Below are 25,698 nucleotides of genomic sequence, written 5' to 3'. Positions count from 1 at the left end.
AAGGACATTTATCTTTACAGGTCTGAGTCGTTCCTATATTCAGGCGAGGGGCTTCCTCTGACTTTGGGCAGCCTGGCTCCCAACATATACTATGTTATCGGAGTTCTATAAGAGCATATAAAGGGTATTTAGTTTACTATTCAGTACATCCTTTAAATATACAGGCTTACTGAAGGCCAATGATTCATAGAATTCTGATCTGGCTGATGGAGAGTAGGAGAGACTATGAAGAAGAAGAATCATTGACTTACTCATTCAAAACATTTAAGACCCAAGGCTAAGTAAGGCACAATCGGAATAATTCTTGCTAACTGACTGTTTTCTTTCAGTGAATATAGGTATCTCCAAAAAAAGTAGAAATAGAGAGGAGCATGCTTCATTCATGCTTTTTTTTTTGGAAATTAACAAAGAAAAAGTGTCTTGACTATTGAATTATTTCAAACTGTCTCATGTAGGTTGGAGGATGTTCCTTGCATGGGTTAACTAGGATCTTCTGATTCACAGAATGACTGTGCTTCAGCCAGCTGTTTCACAGATGCCTACCATTGATCATGAGAGAAGCATTCACAGAGGGGAGTGGATCACTTTGTGTTGGAGTTCTAATCACTTGCATAGCTTATACCACTGCCCAGGTAATGTTAATACTCTCTCAGATGAGAAGTCAGGGCAGCATAGCAAACCTGCAAAAGCCAGAAGATTAAAGTAGCTACCTCATCAGTCCATCAGCATTTATCTGGGCATGTATTCTTTCTTTTTAATATCGAGTGAGTGAGAAGGTTTGTTTCAAAAGAAACTGAAAGCAAAATAAATTAACTGATTATGCCAATGTTCTCCACTCATTATTTGATTCAACAAATATTGAGGACCCTTATGTAGAGCTAAATGCTGTGGGAAAAAGTTTATAAAAACAACAGTAGCAGCTAACATTTAATTAAGTACTTATTGTGTCAGGCATTGCATTAAGCGCTTGACTCATTTTATCTCATGTAACCTTTAAAAAGACCTATGAGATAGAAAATTATGATCATTTCCACTCTATAGGGGAAGGCATGGACTACTGTTAGTATTCTTGGCAATGAAAACCTAGGTGAGTAAATGAAAAAGGTCTTGCCTAAATCAGGTACTGTGGGATAGAGAACAGATGGATTTGGAGAATTACCTCTGTTTCTAAGAACCAACAAGCCTCCTAAGTGTTTGAGTCAAAAACTTCACAAACACTGAAAACACCTCTGAGGTCCTATTCTGGCTAAAGCATCAGTCCCCAACATTTTTGGCACTGAGGACTGCTGCTCCTATGAGAATCTAATGCCTGATGATCTGAGATAGGGCTGAGGCAGCCGTGGCAGCGGTGGGGAGCAGCTCATCTTCTGCTGTGCCTCTGGTTCCTAACAGGCCACTAACTGGTACCGGTTGGTGGCCTGGGTATTTGGGGAGCTCTGGTAAAGGACCATGACTTAGGTGGAAGCTGCCTTGTCAAATAAATATAAATAACCTGTAGGAACCATGTCCTTTGGCTTCTCACTGTCCACCCAGATTCTGGCACTCTGCCTGGCAAATAGTGGGTGCTCAAAAATTATGTTTGTTTAGGAATCGAATTTTCACCTCTTCATTGGAACCTAGGGCAAGTCATTCTGTTCCCCCCTCTCACAACCACACCCACGCTTTAGTTTCCCTAGCTTTTTGTTGGAACAAATTGAATCTTATTAACTCATTGCATGTTAAGTTGAATAAGCTGTTATCCAGGAAAATTAATTACCTAGTGCAAAGGTAGGGATATTCAGTGGCTAATTCCCATTATGTGTCTACATGGGGGCAGTGTGGGCACTTTTTTTTTTTTTTTTTTGATACGCTTAATCCTATCATGTTTGGTAATCTATGCAGAATAGGGCAGAAGATTGGTTTCATAATCCTTAAGGCAGGTTCCTTCACCATCTAAAAGCATTGGGGTTCTTGAGATGAAAACGCTCCCAAACAGATGTCCTCGTCCAGGAAACCGCCCTTAAAACTAGAGGAAGACTCCCCTCTCCTTGAATGCGCTCGGCAAGCTCTGCTCGCCTCCCCCCACCCTCCCGTCCCCCACCCCCCAAGTGGGTGGAGGTAGTGAAAGAGTATGTCCACACCTCGCACGTCTGCCCGAGCACAGACTGGCAAGTGGCACAGGCGCGCAGACCTCTGTCATTTATTTATTTATTTTCCCACTGGGTACGCTATCCCTTTAAATGGGGACGCTGGTGCTGGCTCCGTAACACGGGAGCCGGCAGCTTGTTGATTTCAGAGCTGGTGAATTTCACATTGTTTCCACTTCACTTTCCTCGCTCCGAGGGAGGCTCCGGTTGGCGCTACGGCCGCTGTCGCTGCTGCCAGCGAGGGCCAGGGGAGGGCAAGGACCTGCGGCACTGGGGCCGGCGTGGGGCCGCAGGAAAGGGTGTCGGGGCCACACAAGCACCCTCGCTGCAGTCCGGCTCCTTCCGAAGCCGGGACGCCTGGAGCGCACGGAGCTGGGACCGCCCGCCCAGACGCCCGCCCGCCAGCCCGCCCACGGGCCGGGGCCGAGGCCAGGGAGCCCGCGAGGGGAGGAGGCCCAGGGGGGCGGGGTGGGGGGCGGGGGTGGGTGCCGCCGCGGCCGCGGAGCTGCTCCTCGGCGCGTTTTGCATGAAGATGGCGGCTCCCACCGCCAGCAAGGCAGCCTCCCTGGGCTGTAACAACAAGCCTGCGTTCCCGGAGCTGGATTTCAGGTCTGGAGCGCGGGTGGAGGAATTGAACAAACTCATCCAAGAATTCACGAAGCACGACCAGCGGGAATACGACGACCAGAGAGCGCTGGAGATTCACACAGCCAAGGATTTCATCTTTTCCATGCTGGGTAAGGAGGAAAAAGGGGGAGGTGTTCGTGTGTGTGTGTGTGCGCGTGTGTGTGTGTCTGTCTGTCATGGGAAGCGGGGTAGAGGACCCGTTCTCGCACTCTCTTTTCTTCTTAGTGTCCTTCCCAGAGCCGGGTGCCTGGAGTATAAGCCATCTCTGCTCGGTCTCTTCTCTTCCTCCCGCGCAAGCGGAGCTAGCTGCCTCATCTCTGCTCCTTACTATACTTTACGCCGGGTCCCTTTCCCCCGCAGTTCGCTGGCGCTTTTGTTAATTTCTCACCGGCCAGGGCTGGGAGGCAGGTGAAGTGTTCGTGGTGAAACGACTCAGTGTTGGGGTGGAGGGAGGCCCTTGGAAGCACTGAGGTCCAGGTGAGACCCGGCGGCGCCTTTCATTCGAGAGATCGGGCTCCAGAGGCTCGGACCTGCGCCTTTCCAGCGCAGTCTCGGGTCCTTTCCTGAGCTTGGGGCGCAGAGATAGCGTGGGGCTCTGGCTCCGCGCCCGAGCGACAAGTTGCCTCTCTAGTCTTGCGGCGCGGCGCTGTCATGCCGAGCCCCCGGTGGCCAAACTTGTTGGGTGTTCCCTAGTAACCTGCTGAAGTAGGCTGGGCGCCCGGAGTTCCTGCAACTTTGATTTGCAAATCGACTTCCCTTTAAAGCGGTCGGAAGCATTTCCGGTGCTTCCCCAGGGTTCTGGCGGAGCTCGGAATTCTTAATTCCCAGCTGGAAAATGACCGAGCTCAGAGCTCTGACTCCCTGGAGTGCACCGCCCCCTCCTCTTTGTGTGCTGTCCTTGCGCTCGCCGGAGATCAGAATCTGGGAGACATCCTGGGTTAGAAATGTGCCGCCCACTCCTACCCCACAGCCCGGCACCTACAGGTTCTTAAACTGATTGTTGAGTGGTCTGTAAAAGAAAATATTTAAGCCTGGCCTGGGAGACCGGATCCCTCCGCAGGTGTCCCGTCGTTCGGATTATTGCTACTGTGGTATAGTATGAGTGTCCGCTACTGGGAGCCTCCCTCGCAGCCCGTGGCTCCACCAGTGCAACCCTGGCCCGCACGCAGGAGGTGGCCTGGCGGTTAACATTCCGCAGAACCGGGACCTCGAGATTAGCGCTGCCCTACCACGTAATCTCTGTGTACTGTGCATCCTCAGCTGATTTCCCAGGTAGTGGGAAATTTGACCGAAAAAGGTCTTTGACCATAGAGGAAGACAGAGCTTTTGCCTTTCTCTTGCCATCTACTTGGATTTCAGCCGGCTGCCTGTTGTTGCTGGTTCTGTCATAGGCACCTTTCCCTCTCGGTTTTCTTCCTCCCCCTAACCCAGCTGCGTGTGCGTGTGTGTCTGGGGGGAGGGAGGCAGAGGGTGTGTGTGTGTGTGTGTGTGTGTGTGTGTGTGTGTGTGTGTGTGTGTGTGTGTTGGTAATACAAATTGAGCGTGTGGCGTCTCGTAGTAGTAATGCTTTGAAGTTGTATGAAGCATGTTATAACTTGGGACCGGATTTTACCTATTGCTCCACACTCCCCAAGTGTATTCTGGATCATGTATGGGGTTGAAAAGCTCTCCGTTGAGATATTCGACCGTTCAGCTCTTTAGATGAATTTTTGTTTGTTTGTTTTTAAATAACTCCCCAACCTGGTGGGAGTGAGCTTCCACAGGGTAGTTTACAAGCTTACAATGATACCAGATCTGAAAACCAGCACAGTGATTTTCAAGAGGGTGGGGTCGCACAGAGAAGGTTCAAGACAGTTATTTAAGTTGCTTAATGGTGGCCTTTCTTTTTGACATAAATAGTGGAAGTCTGCCATTGCCCCTGCATCAGTTCCGGTGTCTCCTGCCATAGGTGGTTCAGTAGAAAAAGCTGCTGGGTCACCATCAGTCAGGAGAGGCATGGAATAGAAAATGGGGGGGGGGGGTTGGGGAGTGTGAGGAGTGGTAAGTTTAAATGTGTACCTCATCATGAACTGTGCTAACCCCCACAGTTGATGCACTGATTTAGCAAAGCCTTTACGCAGATATGAAGAGTGACTTATTTCAGGGTGCTTAATTTACGAGTATGTTTAATGTCACAAATGGCATTGTTTTCTCAGGTAAACGAAATTCTTTTCTATAACATACATGGCCTGATCCTGACTGATGTTTCTTTTTATCCAATTGACCTTGCAAGAGAAGTCTTTCTTGCCCCCTGGGAATCTGATAGTTCCACCTGCAGGAGAGAAAAATCAGGAGTGTCATTTAAGCCTCTTGCCCCTCTGGACACTAGAAGGCAGATGGTGAAATGAGCTTGCCTGTGTGTTGTGCTGCATTCATTTGTGAGTTTCTTGCTTTTCCTTAATGAGGTGCTGGCTGCTCTAGACAAGTGAAGGTTTGGAGACAGCAAGGGTCCCTGTGTGGATTTACTTTTTCTAAAGTGGATTTTAGCTTGGCTTAAAAAACAAAATCTCTTTTTGTGCATTTTGTTTCACTTGCCACAGCCTTGAGTGTTTCATGAATATGCGAATGAGGTGTCTTAATGATCCTCAGCTTGTTAAGGTGTCACTGGAGTGGCACCAGGCTTTTATTTCTGGGAGATATGGGGGGCGAGTCCTCTTGGCTTTGTTCTGCCTCTGAGCTATACCTGAGGACTGTCAACAGCTTAAAAATATTATCCCCTCACACAGATAGAAATGGCAGAGCAGTTTGGTGCAAGCCTCTTTAGTGAAGCTATGGCTAACGCTACCTTTGTTTTTAGGCAGTTGGCAGAAGGCAGCCACTTTCTAAATAAGACTGTTGGGCCCCCCAGCTTCCCAGACTCTTTTTGTTTTTGTCTAGTTGGGAGGTAACTATCTGTAGAAGAGCCAAGCGGGAGTAGACTGTTGTCATAGTCAGCAACTTGTCAGCACCAAGAAACTCCACTGTTATATCAAAACTGAGTTTTACATAGGCCGTGGAGTTGATCTGAGCCTGAGGTGTTCACTGTGGTCTCCATGGCCTGTCCTGATATTCTGTGTGCACAGAGGTTCTGACTGAGACAGATGTTATCTGGAATCATCTAGATTCCTTTTCTCTCTGCCTTGGTCTTTTAGGAAAATGATTGCTGTTTTTATCTGGTTAATATTTGAGAGCCCAGACTGTATGAGGGGCTGGCAGTACATAATAAATACCATTTATCAAAATTCATAGAAATTGCCATTAATGTTTTAATAATATTTGGTATTTGCATAATGTCCTTGCCAGCTCTTTTGTCATCTTCATTCCCTGGTGAGGTTGAATGGAGACTGGTTGTATCCCCATTGAACAGATGCAGAACAGGAGGTATGCCCAAGCTAGAGGAAGCAGCCAGGAGGAAGACGAGTGGTCACTTAGACTGCTTACAGTCCAAATGTTCAGTACCATGGCATTGTTATTAGTGTAGCTATAATTTACTGGTTGAGTAACTATAAGTTACATCTCAATGCCAGGGACTTCACACAACCTTAGGAATAATGTCTTTCCATTACAAAGATGAAGATACGGAAATTTACTGGGTTAAGAATCATTGAGGGTCCTGTGGCTAATAAATGGGAGAGATATTGCTAAAACATACATTGGCCTGATTCTGACTTATGTTCCTCTTCTATTTGAGACTATTAATAATAGATGCATTAAGTATTTGTTTTAAAAAAATTACTGCCTCTTCTTTCAGGATTTTGTGTCTGATTTCAGCTATAAGTAGTAGGGTGATCCAAGCAGCATCTGAGGTGATTTCTGGAGCAGTCGGAGTTCAAGTGTTTTATTCCATAATGAAATCACTTGTTTGAATTTATGATTAAGAAAATGATGGCCATTATAATAAAATGTTAAAATCTGTACCAATTTTAGTTTGCTTCTTGCTGGTTGAATGGTCTTAGTGTTTCATTTACTAAATATGAATAACCGTAATGCACCATTTCAGAATTATGTGTGATTGTAAAGTTACTTTGTAAACTGAAAGGGAATGTATACATGATTTTATTATTTATTTAAAGAAATGGGCATTATTAAGAAATCTAGTAAACTTAAACTGGATTTACATATTGGTATTGGAAAAAACTGATAGAGTATGATTAGAGGCAGCCTAGGAAAATATAGGCTGTGGCTATAGAGGACATTATTAATTCTAACATGCATTGCCATTTGTTTAGCTCATACTGTGTGTTGGCCATTATGCTGGCTACTTTGCATAAATCCATTATTTCACGTAATTTTCTTCCAACAACTTTGTAAGGATAAATACCATCATGCTTATTTTGGAGATGAAGTAGGTGGTATTATCCCCTTTTTAATATAAAACACTGAGGCTCAAAGAGGTCAAGTACTTATGCCAAGATCATACAGAATTTGAATTTGAACCTAGGTGTATCTGACTCAAAAGCTCACGTTCCTTTCACTGTACTAGCAGTCAGTTTCCATCGCTCTTGAATCAGGCAACCAACAGGCCTCACTCCCTAGGCAATGCTACACTCAGTAGCCACCTTAGCCTGTAGACTATCTCTTTGACTATCTCTGTCTTCTTTTCCCTCTCTTACTTATTTCATGCATTCAATAAATATTTACTGACTGTTATATTGCTTGCGAGTGGTATGCAGGGTCCTAAGGACAAAATAGTGAGCCAAATTCATACGGGCCTTTGGAGATCCTTCTCTCTTCTCCTCTGCCCACCAGCTCTAGGAAAATAATTTTGCTGGCTCTTGTCTCTTTTCAGGCCATAAATACCACACGGACACTTCAAAGTTCTAAACTTATGGTCTGGCACTTCTGAGTGCTGCCAGACCTACTGTATTTTTAGATACTTTCTATATATCTTCAGAGTAGGTTATTTTGAAACCCTGTCTTTCCAATGTATGAACACCCCTTTTGTCTTTATGTATTCATCTAGCATTATTTATTGAGGGAATTTACTGTGAATCATTGCTTTGTGGGCCTTCAAGTCTTGGTGACTTCCTTAGAGTTCAAATTGCTAATGTGCTGTATCTGTATAATGGACAAGATCATCTCTGAAGTCTGTTCCAGCTCTGAAAATATTATGCATCTAGGCTAGAGAGGTTCCTCCGACGTTTATTTTTGCTGCTGGTTCGGGTTGATTTCAGTTCTCCTCCATGGTTGCTGCCCTTTATCCTTGACAGAAGAGCCCTGGGTTTGTGATGATCCTGGGTCTTCCGGTGATGCCCTTGTTGTGTCGCACATTGGATAATGCATTGCTCTAGATTAGATTGGGGCCCTTTTGTAGTCACAGAAATGTGAGATTTTCTCTTGTCAGACTGAGAACTTGTCATTTAATGTTAGCTCTTTAGACTCTCCTGGAGATTTTTAACAATTTGGAATCTCTGGTCCCATTTCAGACCTATTGAATCAGAATCCCTAGAGATCTCCAAACTGGCTGCTCAGCACTCTGACATCCTGTCCTGTGTTAGGCCTGATGTCGTGCATTCCCCATTCAGTGGAGCTGCTCCTAGCACAATGAGCATGATCCCAGTTGACTTTTGAGACTAGAACCAGGCTGCTGAGCCTAATGAGCAGATACATATGCTGGCTCCTGAAACTAGAACCTTCCATCTGGGACAGAGGCAGGGAGGCATAATGATTGAGATGATTAGAGTGCACTCAATCAGCAGTTGTAATAGGACTTCATATCATTGTACCTTTTAATCATACCGTAACCCTTTGAAGTGAAGAACTATGGGGAGCCATAGGATTGGAAAAATACAAGAATATCCTAAGTTTATAGCAAGTAAGTTGCATAGTAGGACAGACTAATGCAAACCCTTGCTTTTAACAATGATGCTGGTATTCTGGCCTCATAAGTGGTAGAGGAGACCTGGATTCTAGCCCTGACAATTCCTGTTATTTGCTGTGTGACATTGGGCAAGGCACTTAACAGACTCGGAGCCTCAATGTCTGAATATGTACGTGGGGGCTAATAATTACAGTCATGTGTGATTTAACAATGAGAAATCTGTTCTGAGAAATACATTGGGTGATTTTGTCATGCGAATATCATAGAGTGTACTTAACAAGGAATCTAGATGGTGTAGTGTACTATCCACTTAGGTTTTATGGTAGACTCTGTTGCTTCAAACCTGTATGTCATATTATTGTATTAAATACTACAGGGAATTGTAACAATAATATTTGTGTATTTAAACATAGAAAAGTTGCAGTAAAAATGAAGGATAGAAAATGGCATGCCTGTATACGGCTCTTACCATAAATGGAGCTTGCAAGACTGGAAGTTGCCTTGGGTTATTTAGTAGTGAGTGAATGTGAAGGCCTAGGACAATATGGTACGCTACTGTAGTCTTTATGAACGCCATACACTGGCATCACCACAAACACGTGAGTAATGCATTGTACTTCCAAGTTAGGACATCACTAGATGATAGGACTTTTTCAGTTATAACCTTATGGGACCACCATAATATATGTGATCCATCGTTGGCTGAAATGTCCTTATGTGTGTGGTGCATGACCTCATGTATTGAGGCACATTAAATTGTGAATCTGAAAAATTGTGTGCAGTACAAAAGAAGGACATTTCTGAGTTCAGGTACCAGCTCTGTGTTGTTTTGTACTGTGTAGTATATATATTACCCTGAGTAAGTCTCCCAACCTCTTTTGGGACTCTTTTTACCCATTTTCCAAGTATAGAAAATCCAAGCATCTCCAAATTATAATTACAATGGTACTTGATGTACATTTTTCTAGACATCTATGTTTATATACATGCTTACACCCACTCATACTTACAAATGTATAGTTTTACATAACAGTATTTGTATTGAATATGTCTTTTTTGGGGGTAAATTCATCAACATACTGTCATATACCATAGGTTTCAAGCTATAACTTGAAACCTATGGAAAGATGTTCTCCTAGCTTCTTTCATTTCTTTCATTTCTCTTTTATTCCAAAAGAAGATATTATTATAAAACTGAGATCACATTCAGTGATTTAATAATTGGGAGCGATGAACCTTTCTATTGGTGACTTCTGAGGATTTTACCTGCCTTTCAGTGCTGTCTACTAGCTGTGTCTTTGCACGGTTACGTAACGCTACCCATATTTCTCACTTTCTTCTTTTGCTTAGACTGTTTTCTCTATCAGAATTTCTTACCCTGGGTCAATGAAAACAACATGGAGTCTGTGAACTTGAATGGGAAAAAAAAATATATCTTCATTTTTATTAACCTCTAGCTGAAATGTAGTATTTCCTTCCATAAAAAAGGTAACAAGCCATAGTAGTATTAGCAGTACCTCTGTTTTTTTGCTTTTGTTGCCAACAGAAATCACATATTTTCATTTCACATTACAGTTATAGATATCTCAATAACCATTTATTGCTGCTTTGAAATTATGGTGGATTTTAGACTTACTGCTAGATTTTATTTAATGAATTAGTAAAGAATCACATATGGTACTCTCACTGATTTTTTTTTTAATGCATTTTGTGTTTCAATACTAATTTTCTTTGAAGTCCTTTGTAATTTTATCATATTCATTTAAATGTCTTTTTTATTTTTTGTTTTTTATTTATTTATTTTTCGCAGGGGTTCATAGGCTTTTCCAGCCTGTCAAGACATCTATGTCACAGAGGCAGTTAAGAGTCTCAGCCTCTAAAGACAGCATTCTGACACCTTTACCTTAAATGTCACTTGACTCACGAAGCGTTCCTATATCTCTCCAAGGAGAAAAAATTTACCTTTCCTCCATGTTTTCCTAACATCTGGTCCCCTTTATATCCCTTAGCACATTCTTCCCTATACTGTAGGTTAAAGAATCCCTGGCTTGTTTATCTTTGCAGCATCCGTTGGAGTCATGTACATGGTAGGACTTGGTTCACTTTAAAAGAGTACTTCTCTGTGAAGCTTCTTATTTCAGGCTCTGTTTAAGGAATGAGGACTTTATGACATTGTCTCTGATTTTCCCTTTCCTTTAAGCCATACTAGATCATCTTTTCTGGAGTCAGGATAATGTTGATCTGATCTCCTTATGTGATAGGGGAGTTTTATGTGGATTCCAAGAATAACACCCTTCAGACTTACTGTAGGGCAATTTAAGAAATGTCCCAAGTGATTACTGCAGTTGTTGGTTGAGAGCAGCATACAGTGACTTGTGGAATGCCCCCTTTCTTATAGACACTGACTTTTTTTCCATGGCATTTAGGATACTTCTGGACCTCTTGCATGCCTGCACTTGGGGCCTTCCTTACAGAGTGCAGAGAAAGGGTAAGTCATCTTTCCCATAGAGGTGTTCCCTATGCTTATCAGTCAACCTCCAAGTATTTGGGTGCTTACTCTGGAATCCAAATTGTAGCAATTCTTTATTAGTGTAAACTACTATTATTTGCCATCAGTTGTAATAACTCACCTTTGTATAGTGCTGTATAGATTATAGTACATATTCACAATTGGTATGGTATGGTATTCTTTGGACAGGCCTTTGAGAAAGGTTGTGTGGGAACTATTAGCCCCCATTTACAGATGGGAGTAGTGGTGAGTCTGGAAAGTGATGTGACTTAGTTGGAGGTCACAGAATAAGTTGTAGAACAGGACTCAACCCAGATCTTGAGTGTCTTCTACTATAGCACGGGCTGCAAGGAGCTTGTGGGCTTTTTTTACCTTCTGATGTCTTTCATGGATCACTGAGGTGAGACTGTATTTCCAGGAAAGGCAAGGGTAGCAGCTTTCATTCCTCTCTGGGCTTTTCTACCCTCTCCCTGAACCTAGGTATATATAGCAGGTGAGGCTGGCTGAGAGTGGAATGGGTAAGTACATGCCCTGTAGGTATGCATTCTCTTCATCTTGTTGTCAGGCCCTGCCCAACTGGTTCTTAGGGTCTGTGACAGTGTTCACAATGGACCAGAGTAAGTACTTGCTAACTGAGTGATTTCTTTAAGGACAGTTTATAATTATGCCGTTATGTGAGGCCCTGTCTCAGGAAATAGCTCTCTGTTTTTTGTCCACCATAAGTGCCTTTTCATGAATTCCCTCTGTACAAGATAAAGAGACATAACTAGGGCCAATGCTGCTATGAATAAAGTTGGCATGGGGAGCTGTTGTTCAGTTTGTTTGGTTTTTGTATTTTTTTCTTCAGTGCAAGAAGACGTGATTACTATTTATGCATTGAGTTCAGTCAGTAGTGGAATTTGGTGTAAGTATTGTTTAGGTTTTTGGCCTATCAACTATTTGAATATCTACAATGTGCATAGAATGGTGTTAAGCATTCACTCATTAATTCATAAGTTCATTCAGCATATGCTGTAGTGCCTATCATATACTAGAGTAATTACCGTGGTACAATTACAGTATCTGTGCACAAAGTGGTGAATAATAAAAGCAAAGTCACTATGTCTGTGGGACTTATGTCCTCTGAGGGATTCAACAAGATTTAACACACAATGAAATAGGGACTTGTGCTATAAAAATAAAACACAGAATACTATGATTGAGGGTAACTGGGTAGGATAGAGTGAAGAGTGGTAGAGAAGTCCTCTCTAAAGCAAAGACATTTGAAATGGAAGGATAAATAAGGACCTGGCCATCTGAAGACTTGGTGGAAGAGTATTCCTGGTAGCCAGAGCAGCATAGACAAAGGCCCTGAGGTGGGGTAAATTTGAAAGCAGCTTTGAATGCTAATTAAATGATCGCAAGTCTGATTTGGCCTCTACAAGGAGGAATGGATCTGTGTTCAGATGAGGCCTAAGGTGGAAGGAATGGGCCACCTGCCTTGGAATGTAGTGACCTTGCCGGTGGATATTTTCCAGGTGGGGCCACCCTTTGGCTTGGCTCTTGTTCATAGCATTCAGGGATTGGTGAGGAGGGAAGCAGTGTAGAAGGCTTGGGTTACAGGTTCTCAAAAGGCCCTTTATAGTCATGGAATTCTCTGATTTCACCTGATAGCCCCAGTCTAGAAACAGTGAGTTCTACGTTAGATGATTTACGGGTCAAATAGCAGTTTTCATGGGACATGGGACTGTGGAGGGCTACAATAATAAGCCTTTTATGTAGTCCTCCACGGTTTACAAAATAGTTTCATATGCGTAACCTAATTTTGACTACTCAAAACAATCATGTGGAGTAGGTATTATTATTATTATTTTTTTAATATAGGAAGAAACCAATGGTCAGGAGAAGTCATTCACAGTCACCAAAGGGTCGAGGTGGGATCAAACTTAATTCCTCTAAAGGTCACCTGAAATTCTTTGTGTTAACGCTTATTTTAAGAACCTTCTTTCCTACCCACTGACCCTGTCCCAGGGTATGGAAGAAGGAGGCTTTCTGGTACAGAGAGAGGCACTGAGGATCAGTAGGAAGAACCAAGCCAATAAACTGCAAGCCTGCACGTGCCTGTTATTGGTATTGCAAGCACTTTTCTAGGCTGCTTCAAGATCACCCTTTTAGCAGCCACAGCTGTTCTTATTAGCAGCTGCTTGTGTGGCTTGTGATTAATAAAGGAAACTCAACAGTTCGTTTTTTCAACTGTGCCCTTGGTGTGCACAGCCTGCTTTCTTACAGACTAAGTTCCTGATTGGGAACAAGACAATCCTACTGGCATTGGTGCCTGAGGGGCTCATAGCCCTGTTGTGAGGAAGAGTGGTCCATCTAGGTAGGAGCTGGTGAACCCAAGGCCCACCAGGGACTGGACGACAAGGGAAATGAGTGTGGTGGGCAGCTCAGTAAATGCCAACTGGTGTCAGAATCAGAGACACCAGGGGTGGAGGGTGCACTGGGGAGTGAGATCACCTTTTACTCCACTCTTCTAAAAGGGGCCACTGCTCTTCAGCTCCTGCCAGTTGTTCTACTGCAGTGCTTCTCCAGCTTTACTATGCACCAGGCTCCTCGTTAACAGGGATTGACAGCCCCACTCCTAGAGTTTCTGATTTAGTAGATCTGAGATCTAGCCCCAAGAATTGTGTTTCTAAGTCTCCAGGTGATATAGCTGCTGCTGGTTCAGAGCCCACATTTTAAGAACTGCTCAAAAGGGCCAGGGCTGATAGTACTTTGGATGTTTTAAGAGACCTGATGAATCTGGATGTTTATGTAAAATCTACACATTTTTAAATATTGAGAACAAAATAAAATATTACGGGAACATAATATTGTTTAAAACTGCAGGTCACACAGAACACCGTGGCTGCCGGTGTATCATCTCTGATCCGAATGCTTTCAGGGCAACCCTTGAGCTGTCTGATCTGGAAACTGAGGCCCAGAGAGGGGCAGTAGTTCATAAACATACAGCTAGTTTTGGAGCAGAGGCCTGACTAGAACTCAGGTTTCTGTCTACCTGCCAAGTGTGCGTGTGTGTGTGTGTGTGCATGTGTGTGCATGTTTTGGTATTAGTCCTAGCATATTGTCTCTCAAATACTTCCTTTAAATAGGAAAACTACATAATTTTGAAAATAACAATAACTACACTAAATTAATGGTTACTGTTTACAGGCCCAGTTCTAAGTACTTTATACTTTATGTCTATGAACTGATTTAATCTTAATAACCATATGAGGAAGGGTTATTCTCCCCATTCTTATTTACCGATGAGAAATCGAAAGCACAGACAGATTACGTAATTTGTCCAAAGTCACAAGGCTACTGGTAGAGTGGGTAGTTGAACAAGGAAATGACAAATAACTATGAACCTTTTTTTTTTTTTAAATCTTCAAACAAACAAAAAAATGTTTCCCCCTGGAAAATGGAAATCATTACTGGAGTACTTTAATTTTAATACTGCTAGGAAACTTGGAAATTAGGTGGCCAGAGCTGATAGACTTTGGATGTTTTAAGAGATCCAATGAATCTGCATGTTTATGTAAAATCTCCAGATTTTTAAATACTGACAATAAAAGCAAATATGAAATAAAGGAACATAATGTGGTTCAAAACTGCATAATGTGGATTAAAGCTGTAGCTACCATGATTAGAAGGCCTCCATTTTACAAAAATGGAAACTGAGGCCCAGAAAGAAAAGGGGACTTGATCATCCTGATTTTTACTTTTGGACAGAATTGAGGTTAGGTTAATATCCAGCAAGTGACCGCTTCCTGAGAAATCTGTACCTGCGACTGTCCATTTAATAGAGTTTGCTCCCCAGGGAGTTCTACCTGGGTTTGAAGTGATGGGGACTCACTGAGAGAGGGCTGTGCTTCAAGACAGGGAGCAATTCCCCAGCTCTAGAGCCACCTTATGTAGTTTAAAGTTCTCTTGATTGCTATTAGATGAAAGATGCTAAATAAATAACCCCATGGGCACCGTGTTTCTGGTCTGTCCTGTTTGCTTTCGTCATTTAGTTGTTCCTTGTCTCTCCCTCTCTGCTTTCTTTCTTGTGAAGTGTCCTTTTCTCGCACCCATGGTGTTCCACGGCTTTGAGTATCATGATAAATATTTTCATCCCTAAACAACCTGTTTAATAAGGAAGGGGTATGCCATGTGGACTGCTGCCTGTGGATGGGAGGAGCTGAATCTCTGTGGGCCAGTAAGTCTGGGACCCGAGGGAGAGCTAGCACTACCTCCCCTCCTGGCCGCTGGTCTGAGAGCTCAGAGGCTGAGGATTTAGAGCATTATAATACAATCCTCAGCTTTATTGAGGAACTAAGCCAGTGGGGATCTCCTTGAGATTAGTTCTTGTACCCCATCATCTCACCTGTGGGGAAACAACCTTGTGGTGGATGGTAACTTGCTCAGGGTCCAACTGGTGGCGGTGATGATAATGATGATCTTGGGAAGCTCTTTCCCACTGTTTGCCAGGTGCCGTTCCAAGTGCTTTAGAATTATGAACTCATTTAATCCTCACAGCCATCCTGTGATGAGGGTGTTATTACCATTCCTGCTTTACAGATAAGAAAACTACAGCAGTTAAGTCATTTGCTCAAACTGGTGATAGAGGCTGGATTAAAACCTAGGCCATCCGCTCCTTCCCTTGTTGCACTTTGCCAAAATGTGGGTGCCATCACGATGCCAGGCCCTGTGTTGGTTGCTGGCGTATAAACAGTAGGTGGTACTAAACCTCGAGGGGGATGATCAAAGTGGGCGGTGTGGAAAAGATGGTGGTTTTACTGTCCTTGAAGCCAGAGTCTTTTCATTCTGTCATTTGGCCTTCTTTGGCAGCCCCCAGAGTAAACATTCTTTGATGATTACGGTTTATGTTTATTAAAAGTCCTTCGTAGGAAATCTCATCTTATCCACTGTTTCTTCATTTTGAAAGAAGGTATGTGTCGCAGCTAGGTGATTGATTGAAGGCTATATTAAGGTCAATTGGGCCCTTGATGCTAAGTAAATTAGGGCAGTCTTATGAAAGCACAAACATTTTCCTCTTTCTCCCCCCACCCCCAGGTGGGTTTCATTCCAGATTTAGAAGGTTTAATTAGGACATAGTTAATGTAGTCTATATCATTGTGGGGAGAATGGGGAACAGATTTTTTTTCAGTGAAAGGGAGATGCCAAATATACTCTTAAGAAAGTTACTTTGAAATCAGAATTTACAAATCGAACTGGTTTAACAAAGGGATTTGCCCCTTTGGTGCTGTAACTACTTTTGAAAAGTGAATAATTATTTGTTAAATAACTCTGTCCAGTTGCCTTGCTTTGTAGGGGCAGATGTTTGTATGTTAACTTGTCTTAAAGCAATGAAGCACATTGGCATCATGCTATGAAATCAGTCATTGGGATGAAATAACTTCTCTAGATCTTAGTGTTCATGATTCAGAGGTTTGAAACTAGAATCTTGAGGGAAGCCTCATTCCCAACCTACTTACTCATGGTTTTCCTGCAATAAAATATCAGTGGGAATGGAAACATCCTGGGATGGCGAACACATCTGGACAATGTAGAAACTCATGGGACAGAATTTTATAATCTCTGATTCTTGAACAGCATTGATGATAAATGATTTTTCTAAGTATCTTTCTGTCATTCAAGACCAACTGACCCCTGTTTCTGTCTCCTGGATCCCATTTTCTCTTCTGGCTCAGCCACCTCCCCTAGAGATTATTCCTGTCCCCTTCATCTGCCGTATCTCCTTTAATACTGATTTCTTCCTAAACATTCTCATATGTATTCTCCATACATTCTTTCAACAGAGACCTTGGAGAACTTTTGTGCAAAGTACCGTCTGCCTGGCAGTAGATGTACGATGGGGGAACAAACCATCTTGTTTGTACAAGTCTTAGGAGGAGATGGACAATAAAAAAAAAAAAAAATGTACCGATTATGATCAGTACCCTGAAGGAAAACCAGAACAAAAGATAACACCGTGCGCTGGTTTGTCATTCTTTATCCAGCTTGACACTGTGGGCCATTCTCTCCTGAACTTTCTTCCCCCGGCTTCTATGGCAACATGTTCTTCCTGGTTTTCTCCCCTTTCTCAATCTCCATTTAAAGGACAGACTTGTATTCTTTTGTCCAGCCCTTGATGACTGCTTCTGTCTCTTCTCTCCTCATACTTTCTCCAGTTTTACAGCAGCATCTCTGCTGCTGCCTCCCAAGCCTGTGTCCTGACTGCCTTTGTGACAGTTCCACTTGGATGACCCAAAGGTGCCCCAAAGCAAGTGTCCAAAATGAATTTGCTTGTGCCCCAAACCTGCTCTTCCTCATTTAGCCACACCACCGTTCACCAGAGTGCCCAAGACAAATTTTGCAGTCATCCTGAACTCTCCCCTCATCCTCCTGTCCTAACACTGAAAAGGAACTGAGGCCTGTCAACTCTGCCTCTTTCTTTAGACTCAGTTTTCTTCTCCCCAGTGCCGTTGTCACCATCCGAGCCTGAGCTATGGACCACCTGCTTCCTGGATTACTGCAATCATCGTACTAGGCTTTCTGCTTCTGATCTTCCATCTTTTCAGTCCATTCTCCGTGCTCAATCCTTTTTTAAACATTCCTGAACCCTTCAGGGGCAGCCCATTATTCTTCACAGGAAGTTTAAACTCCTTAGCATACTTTACAAGGCTTTTGGAGACTCAGCAATTCTTGCTCACATTCTGGCTCCATCTCCTGCCACCGCTTCAGTCTTATCATATATTTCTTGCACACCTACTTCGACATAGGTTTTATGTGGCATTGCAGTCTCTCTAAAGTAAAAACCCATAATGTTCTGCACATGGTTATCAGGCCTCAGTGCTGTCTCCTATGGCCTCTCTAGCCTCATCTCAAATCTCAGATGCCTTCACTTTCTTAGTTTCAGCCACACTGGCCTTTTGGTGTTTTGGAAATACCACATCCCCACCCACTGAGGCCATGTGCTGGATGGAATGCCCCATCCCTCCTACCACATGCCCACAACGTGTTAACTTCTGCTTACCCATAAGATCTCAGCTCAGTCAAAGCAACGCTTGTTATGGAATCCTGTCAGGCTAGCACAGAACAGGCCAAATTCTCCCAAACTGGCGTTCTAGCTTCACAGGTTTCTTAGTTGCACTGATCATGAGTTTTTAATTATTTGTGATTGATGTCCAACATTTCCCATTGCTGTAAAAACTCAGTGGTAGCCTATCATATATCTTTGTCTTTTTTACTTGGCCTGAAATGTGATTATTCAATAAATATTTGGGAGGGACTCAAAAAATATTGCTGGCATTGTTGGCTATTTACTTCTGGAGCTTAACAGTTAGGTGGTATATACTTCATGATGAGTTCATGACGATGGCCATGTGTGTACTGATTTTTAGATATGTACCTTGGTGTATTTAGGGAGTTCCTCTTGCTTTCCTAGTCTCCCACATCTCTGCAGCATGTAATCATGGAATTATAAAAATGAGAACTTTAGAAATTATCTAGTCCAATTATTGCCAGTCTTTTCTAAATGAGGATTTTTTTAATGAAAAAAATTATGAGGATTCAAATGATAGTGGTTATATTATTACTATCAGTTCTTTGGGGAAAACGAGTAGTTGTAGAAAGCTATTATGAATTTAGTTAATCATGTAAATTACGTTAAATTTTTTCATAATAACATCTACACGTATTTGAAAAGTAGTATATAAGCATAATTAGTGGGCATATGCATTTAGAGCATCAATAACTCCATGATCTTCGGGTCTCTCAGTCAGGAACTAGCCATTTGGGCTGGTTCTTTATGTTGCAGTTGTACCAGATTTGGGACTGGTTACCTGTGAACTTGGTTTCCTCTGTACATATGATCGATTTGACCAGCATGGTGTTTTAAACAATTTAGAACATACCTTTAAAAGATGGGAGGTTTTTCAGAAAAGCAGATTTCCAACTTGAAAAATGAGGAGGATGAAGCCTTATTTCCTCTACGGCCAGAATCACCTGGTCCTGAACAGCAGCTGCCTCCTTTAGAAGTGCCACACTTTTCTTTCGTTTACCACAGTCCTCACTTACCTCTATTGCTCCATAGCAAGTTGTTGGTAGAATGAGAACTCAAAATTTAGTGACCGCATCCCTAAGACAAGGAGGCCTCCTGTCCATCTCATCAGAGGCTTGTGAGCAGAAAGAGCCATGGGCAGGAGTTAAGAAACTTTCTCGTTGTTACCGACCAGCTTGATGACCTTGAAAAAGCTATATAACTTCTCTGAGCCTCAGTTTTATCATTTGTCACTAACTTATAATAAACATGTATGTGACCCTACAGGGTTGTTTGGTCCACAGAGAGAAAATTATTTACTATAATGGAGAACACGATCGTTAATATTTCTCCATCTTTCCTTTTCTTGTCTTTTCTGTCTATCTCTCTCATGGAGGAATTTATTGTTTATTGTTGCACTTCGATGTTTATTTTAAAACTACAAGAAGTGAGGTATTGGTTCTCTCTTACTTTTTCTCCCCCAACATTTCTTACCTATCTTGTCTGGAGGCAGTCTTCTCTCATCTCATGAACTCTGTTTCTGCTGGGGGTCCCACAGCCATAATAAGCTCCTGCAGTGACACTTAGGAAACCCCTTAGGAACTCTGAATATCACAGAATTGTAGCTACATTATTGCCTGTCGAGATACTCAGTAAGTGACCAACTGTGGTGTTGCAAAAATCCACAGAATGCTAACAGGGCACCAGGCTAGCACAGAGGATTTTGTTTCCAGTGGCAATGTCCTTGTAGGCAAAATTTGTGGTTCTGTGTTAAATTTTATTGCTTGAGAGGAACAATACCAGTGCTTTTGTCCTTCTGAATCTGGAAGGGAGGGCAGGCGTCAGTGCCACAAATAGGAAATACACAGGGATGTCTGTCTCAGATGACAGGAAGCAGGGTGGTGTAGTGGGAAGAAAAACTGTGACGTTTTGACTTTGGAGTCAAGCAGACCTGCATCTGTGATGGGGTAGTTGTTTGACCTTGGGCAAACTATTCTGTCTGAGCCTGCTTCTTCATTAATAATACAGGGATAAAAAGATGTGTCATCTTTTAATTTTATACTGTCTCACTTTTCAAAGAGTTTTGAAGAGAAATCTAGCTTCAGAGGGGTTTTTGAGGATGAAATTAATGCATGTGTAGTATGTTAAATAAGCAGCATGGTATGTGAAACTGTCCTCTCCCATGTTTTTGCTGAAAATCCTTTTTTATCTCATCTAAATAGGAGTAGTAGTCAGCCTGTGAACAGAGAAGTAGCATAAAGTTGTCCGAATAAAGGTGTAGTGTGATTCTTTGTGCAAACATTTGGCTCAACATTTTCTTGAGTAGGTAGAATGGCGCTCCTAGTAAATTTTTGTTTTATTTGTAAGTAAATGAAAGCTAGATTTTCCCAGGAAACTAAAACTTTCTTTTACCCTGTTTCTCAGATGTTTTAAAAAGTGTAGGACTAACCAAGCAGGCTTACCCAGTCATTCTGTAAAACCAGCCCAAGGTGCCTTTGGGAGGGGAGCAGAGCAGCCCCTCACTCCACAGTGATAGACTGCATGGATTAAAAACCTCTTCTCTGGCTGGATTAAAGTAATCAAAATAAAGCCAAGGTTTTGAACCTGATGCTTACACTAATAACTTTCACTTAGAAGAGAAGGAGGTAATTTAAGGGAGACCTGACTTGGAGGTGATGGAAGTATATGTTTGGGTGTGGGAGACTGTAGAATTCCCACTCAAATGTCAGCATATGGAGTTTAAGATTACAGCAGTTCTTTTAAGAATGTAGGTTGGGCTGGAGATTGGGCACCTGCTGGTGACATGAAGAAGGTGGACCCTGGACCAGAAGTAAAGGTATCAGAAGAGACTTCTGCTCCTCCAGGTCCCTTGAAAAGTGGAGGCCATGAAGAATTCCCTGGCAGGTCCCTCACTCTTCCACCCACCACCCAGTTTTTTTCATTTCCTGCTTCTGTAGAACTCTGTGACTGGCAGGTTGTGTTACATTTTTGTGTTGCAGTCTTTCTTTTGAGAGATGGCTGCCCTGTGAAATGAATGCACCCCTAGTCAGAATGCTTTTTTTCTGTTGCTTAGGTGGAAGACAGAGGGATTGGATGGTGGGTGTGGAGGAGAGAGGGCTTCTCAAAGAATGGAGGGGTGGCACTTCATCTCCCATTTTAGGAATAGAAGTGGAAGGTGTACTAAATCTCTGAAAAAAAATTAGACTGTACCTTGTGGACCATAGACAAATGTTAAGAAGACTGGCAGCTTTAAGATGATCTTGGGTTCGTTGCTCCAATCACCTGTTGCCTCTCTGTTGTGATGAGAGGTAGAGATCTCCCACATGAAAAACGCCCTGCACTTATCTTCAGAGGGGCAAGTAGAAGGCTGGGCAAATACACTGGGGGAGACCATGCCGTACTTGGAAACCAGCTGGGGAGAGAGGGGCCTGGGCATGAGGAATGCCTGGGCTGGGACCCAAGAGGTGGTCAGTGGAGCCTGCCTCAACAAGGCAAAGAATTATTAAGGATGTTTTTCCAGGTCTTTCAGGAAATGGAGTATTGCCCCATAATATGGTGTTTGAGACCATATGATGTCATCTTCAGCAAGTCACTTCCCCTCTGTAGCCTTCACTTTCCCCAGCAATAAAATGAGGAAATTGGGCTCTCCTTCTAGTCAACCATTTTAGAATTCCATAAATAGTCATCACATTCTTAATTGATATCAAAACTGGCATCAAATTGCTATGCTTTTGAAATTCCTGGGATAGATGTACAGATTTGCTATAGTGATTGGTTTGGGGCAGTTGTTTATTTTTCAAGGGGATGTCTAGAGAGCAGTTTCTGTACTCATTTGAGGAAGTCCTGGCACATGGTATAACACATGGGGAAGCCCAGATCCCCTCCTGTGGCTTTCAGAAAGATGACTCATTAAGCTCCAGGGGAATTTGGCCCTGTCTGGGAGGTTGGGCACCTGGACCCTGCAGCTATTGGTGGCACAAAAGCTCAGGGCTGCCCTCTCAGCTACTGTGGCTACACTGTGGAAGGCACCAAGTAGGCCATGAGCAGTGTACACTGAAGGTGACAGCCAAATACTTTTGTAGAAATTAAATAGGACACCAAGTGGGAAATTCATCTTAATCTTCTTTAAATACTTACTGCTCATTTGCCAGGGTTCTAAGTAATACAATTTCAAAGGTCCAGAGGTGTCTAATGCAATTTTCTCCCCTCTGTACATAATTCTGTGCCCATCGTGTAACTCTATTAGAAATAGTAGGGTTATTACAGAGTTACTTTCTGCTTTTCGATTGCTGTAACATTAGCCCCAAGTGTGCCTGTGTTGGCCATATTAATAAGCAATGATGGAAAATTAAAAAGAATTCAGTAGACTCCTAAATTAAGACTTTTCTGAGCCTTTCTCACCAGCATTTATATGCTACTACAGGCAGGCAGGCTGCTCTGTGGGGATGTTCTTTGGGTTAGATGTTTAGACTCAGTTTCCAAACCCTCGTCTGTAAAACAGGGACAAAACTACCCAAACCACCAGTCAGCGGTGGATGTGAGGCCCAGTGAGCCTGTTGGCTGTGGAAGCTGGTGATGGATTGCATCAACAGTGAGCAGAGAAGGTTGCTACCTCAGCAGCATTCCTGACATGTGGGTGACAAGGAGCTGCTGCTTTGTCATGTGCTTCTGGGTGGTCTTATGCATGTATTTCATGGAATAAAAATTTTATACTTCATGTGTAGGCTGACAATAGTTATATTTGACACATTATAGTATAAAATGTGCTTTTACCTCAAAACCCTGTGAGATAAGTGGTTTTGTTTTTCCCATCCTGTAAACCAAGCAATTAAGGTGCAGATGGGTTAAGTAATATCAGATTACACAGTTTTAAAATAATTTGCTACAACTTTTGTCCGTATTCACAGCTTTTGGAGCTTTTCTCATTTGTCACATTTTACGTTGGGAAGGGCTTCGCATCCCCTCTGTAACAGGAACAATAGCTGACGCTTTTGAAGCGTGGTCTATGCCAGCACATTGTATACAGATAAGGAAAGTGAGGCTCAGAGATGTAAAGCAGTGTGCTTAAGGTGACACAGCTAGGTGGCAGACCCATTCCAACTTTTTCTGTCCTGCTGCCGATGAAAGCAGCAACATTCCCTGTCTGTGTACGAGGTGCAAGGCACTGTGTTAAATGACGCCCGGTCAGGACCTCATTGGTTGGCACTTTAGCCCTGTGAGAGGTGCCCGTGAACATGGCCTGCAGGTGGAAGCTCTGCCATCTCCACTGTCGCACAGCCCGCTTGCAGATACCCGCCCCTCCCCTTTGCTTTGCGCTTACCGGTTTGGAAACAGCACAGGTCAGCGCCTCTTATGATGCTTTTCTTCCTCCTATTGCATTCATTATTCTAGTCCAGCTATTATATATCGAGTGCCTGCCGCCTGAATTTGGCTTACAGTCCTGTCATATTTGGCCCCGATTATATTAAAAACAAGCAAACGATTGAATTAGATAGCAACATCTAAGAATCCAGGCGACTATTAAAAAAATATGGATTTATGGTTTCTCGCGAAAAACTGTGACAATACAGGATCTGCTCACTCACATACCAGCCTCAAACTACTCCCCTTAGACTGGAATGATTATCAGTTTTTCTCCATATCTCCTCTCTCCATCCCCCTCTTGACCACCTCACTCAGGTCCCTAGGAGTGTATACTCTTTGTAAGATAGAAAAATAAATAAATTTTGGTATGGAGAAGAAATTCAGTAGGTGTATATTGAATTAAAGTTGGTGGCTTAAGAAATAGGCTTAGTTTGGAAAAAGAATATTAGCTGTTTGTGAGGCGACTTGTTCTTGCTGTACTTTTTGCAGAGGTGGACGTATAAGGCTTAATATGTTATGCAAGGGAAGAAGGGCTCTATCTCGCTACTTGAAGGTTTCTGACTTATCAAAAGTTAAAAGGTGACATACTTAGACTGACTTCTATAAAATTTCTTTTATTGTACTACTCAGCATTGGAGAATATGAGGAAACAATATTTTCTTTAAAACAAATTGTAGATCTGATGATGGGTTAAAATGTGAAGCACTTCATATATTATCAGGTATTGAACTAAGTTATTCGAGATGTATTGAGAAGGTTTTCATCACTTCATTTAAAGCTTATGGCAGACTTTTTAAATCTTTCCTCTCTGCCACTTTGTAGCTGACTCAACAAACCACTTACCTTCTCCAAGCCTTTTCCAGGTAGTATATATGCATGTGGGTGTTACCTCTCAGCATCCAGTACAGTGCCTGACACAGAGAAGGTGCTCAGTATTCATGCTGGGTAAGTGAATAAAGAAACACGGGGATTTTTGAGGCCTTACTGAGTTAATGCACATAAAACATCTAGCAGTGTGTCAGCACGTTTTAGAAAGCTTGCAGTTTTTAGGTTAGCCTGTTTTCTAAAATTTTATCCTGGACACAGGCTGAGGGACCATCTGTGCAATGGATGAAGGGGACTGAGTGTATGCTGGTGTGTATGCTGGCAGGCAGGTGACAGGAGGTCATAGAGCTCCAGCTATGTGTGAGACACGGGATGGATAAGAAACAAACTCACACAAGTGCCAGAGCTGCCCAGATGCTCTGAGCCATGTCCTTCCCTACCCAGAGCATGCTGTAGACAGATGATCAGGCAGGAGCAAGAGGAGTTCAGTCACATGGAATTCTGGACCTGGAGATTGAAACTGTTGGAAACAGCACTCAGATCTAGAATGGCCCTTAGCATTCATCAGGCTCAGCATTTTCTTTTTTACTAATGCTGTGTAGAGATATGGAAAGGACAAAGAGCAAGGACTTTGGACTTGGACAGTCCTTGGTCTGAATCCTTGCTTTGTCTTTTCCTGTCTAACTGTTGATGTGACTCTTAGCTTCCTTGACCCTCACAACAATTTGTTGGCTGTTTGCGAGGCTTAGATTAAGTACAAAACATTCTCAGTATCATGCCTAACATGTAGTTGGTACCTAGAAAAAAATAACAGCCATCATTGTTACGGAAAGGAAGTGGAAGCCCAGAGGGATAGGAATGGATGGTCAAAGGTGCCAGCTGTGGTGTGTGGAGCTGGTGCTGACACCCCCTGATGTGGGTGTGTGGTGGGGAGGAGAGGGTGGATGTGGCAAGGGGAGGTGTGTATTTATTATGTCCAAGATTAAGTTGCCTCTTTGGGTGAGTGAGTGAAGACAGTAAGTTTAGGAATATCGAGGCAGGACCTTATTTACCTATTTGAGATAAAACGGCTCTCCCAATTAACTTGGGTAGGAAGCTTCCGGAGGAACTTTATGCAAGTCAGAAGATATGTGTTTTGTATTAGAAGTAAATCTTTGGTTTAACCTCCCCCCAAGTGCTGTTGTTTTTCTCTGAGATAAGCTGTTAAAAAATGATGAAAATGACCTCTAAAAACACAACTTTGAGCATGTCACCATCATTTTTACCCCCCTCAAGACAATCTTTAAATTTTTATTAATAATAAAATTTTAAAATCGCCATTCTTTCTCCTCCTCTCCACTGTTTTGCTCAGACCTGATAT

General features: G+C 42.8%; 1 protein-coding gene across 4 annotated transcripts in view; it reads left to right on the top strand.

The window, feature by feature from the left end:
• Positions 1–2,197: 2,197 nt before the first annotated feature.
• Positions 2,198–25,698, top strand: part of MB21D2 (Mab-21 domain containing 2) — a 97,316-nt gene continuing 73,815 nt past the window's right edge. The window contains exons 1-2 of one of the 4 annotated variants that reach the window (XM_036218788.1): positions 2,787–2,863; positions 11,019–11,080. Coding sequence is in view for 2 of the 4 variants with exons in the window: in XM_016136342.2 (XP_015991828.1) it covers positions 2,653–2,863 (211 nt within the window). In the remaining 2 variants the exon portion in view is untranslated. Of the gene's footprint in view, positions 11,081–25,698 lie in introns of all 4 variants that reach the window. The other 3 variants (XM_016136342.2, XM_036218787.1, XM_036218786.1) reach the window with 3 other exon arrangements.

This window comes from Rousettus aegyptiacus, unplaced genomic scaffold (assembly GCF_014176215.1).
Source record: "Rousettus aegyptiacus isolate mRouAeg1 unplaced genomic scaffold, mRouAeg1.p scaffold_m13_p_4, whole genome shotgun sequence".
NCBI classification, from domain to species: Eukaryota; Metazoa; Chordata; class Mammalia; order Chiroptera; family Pteropodidae; genus Rousettus; species Rousettus aegyptiacus.
Note: the sequence above shows the minus strand (reverse complement) of the source record. Positions and strands in the feature narration are given on the sequence as shown.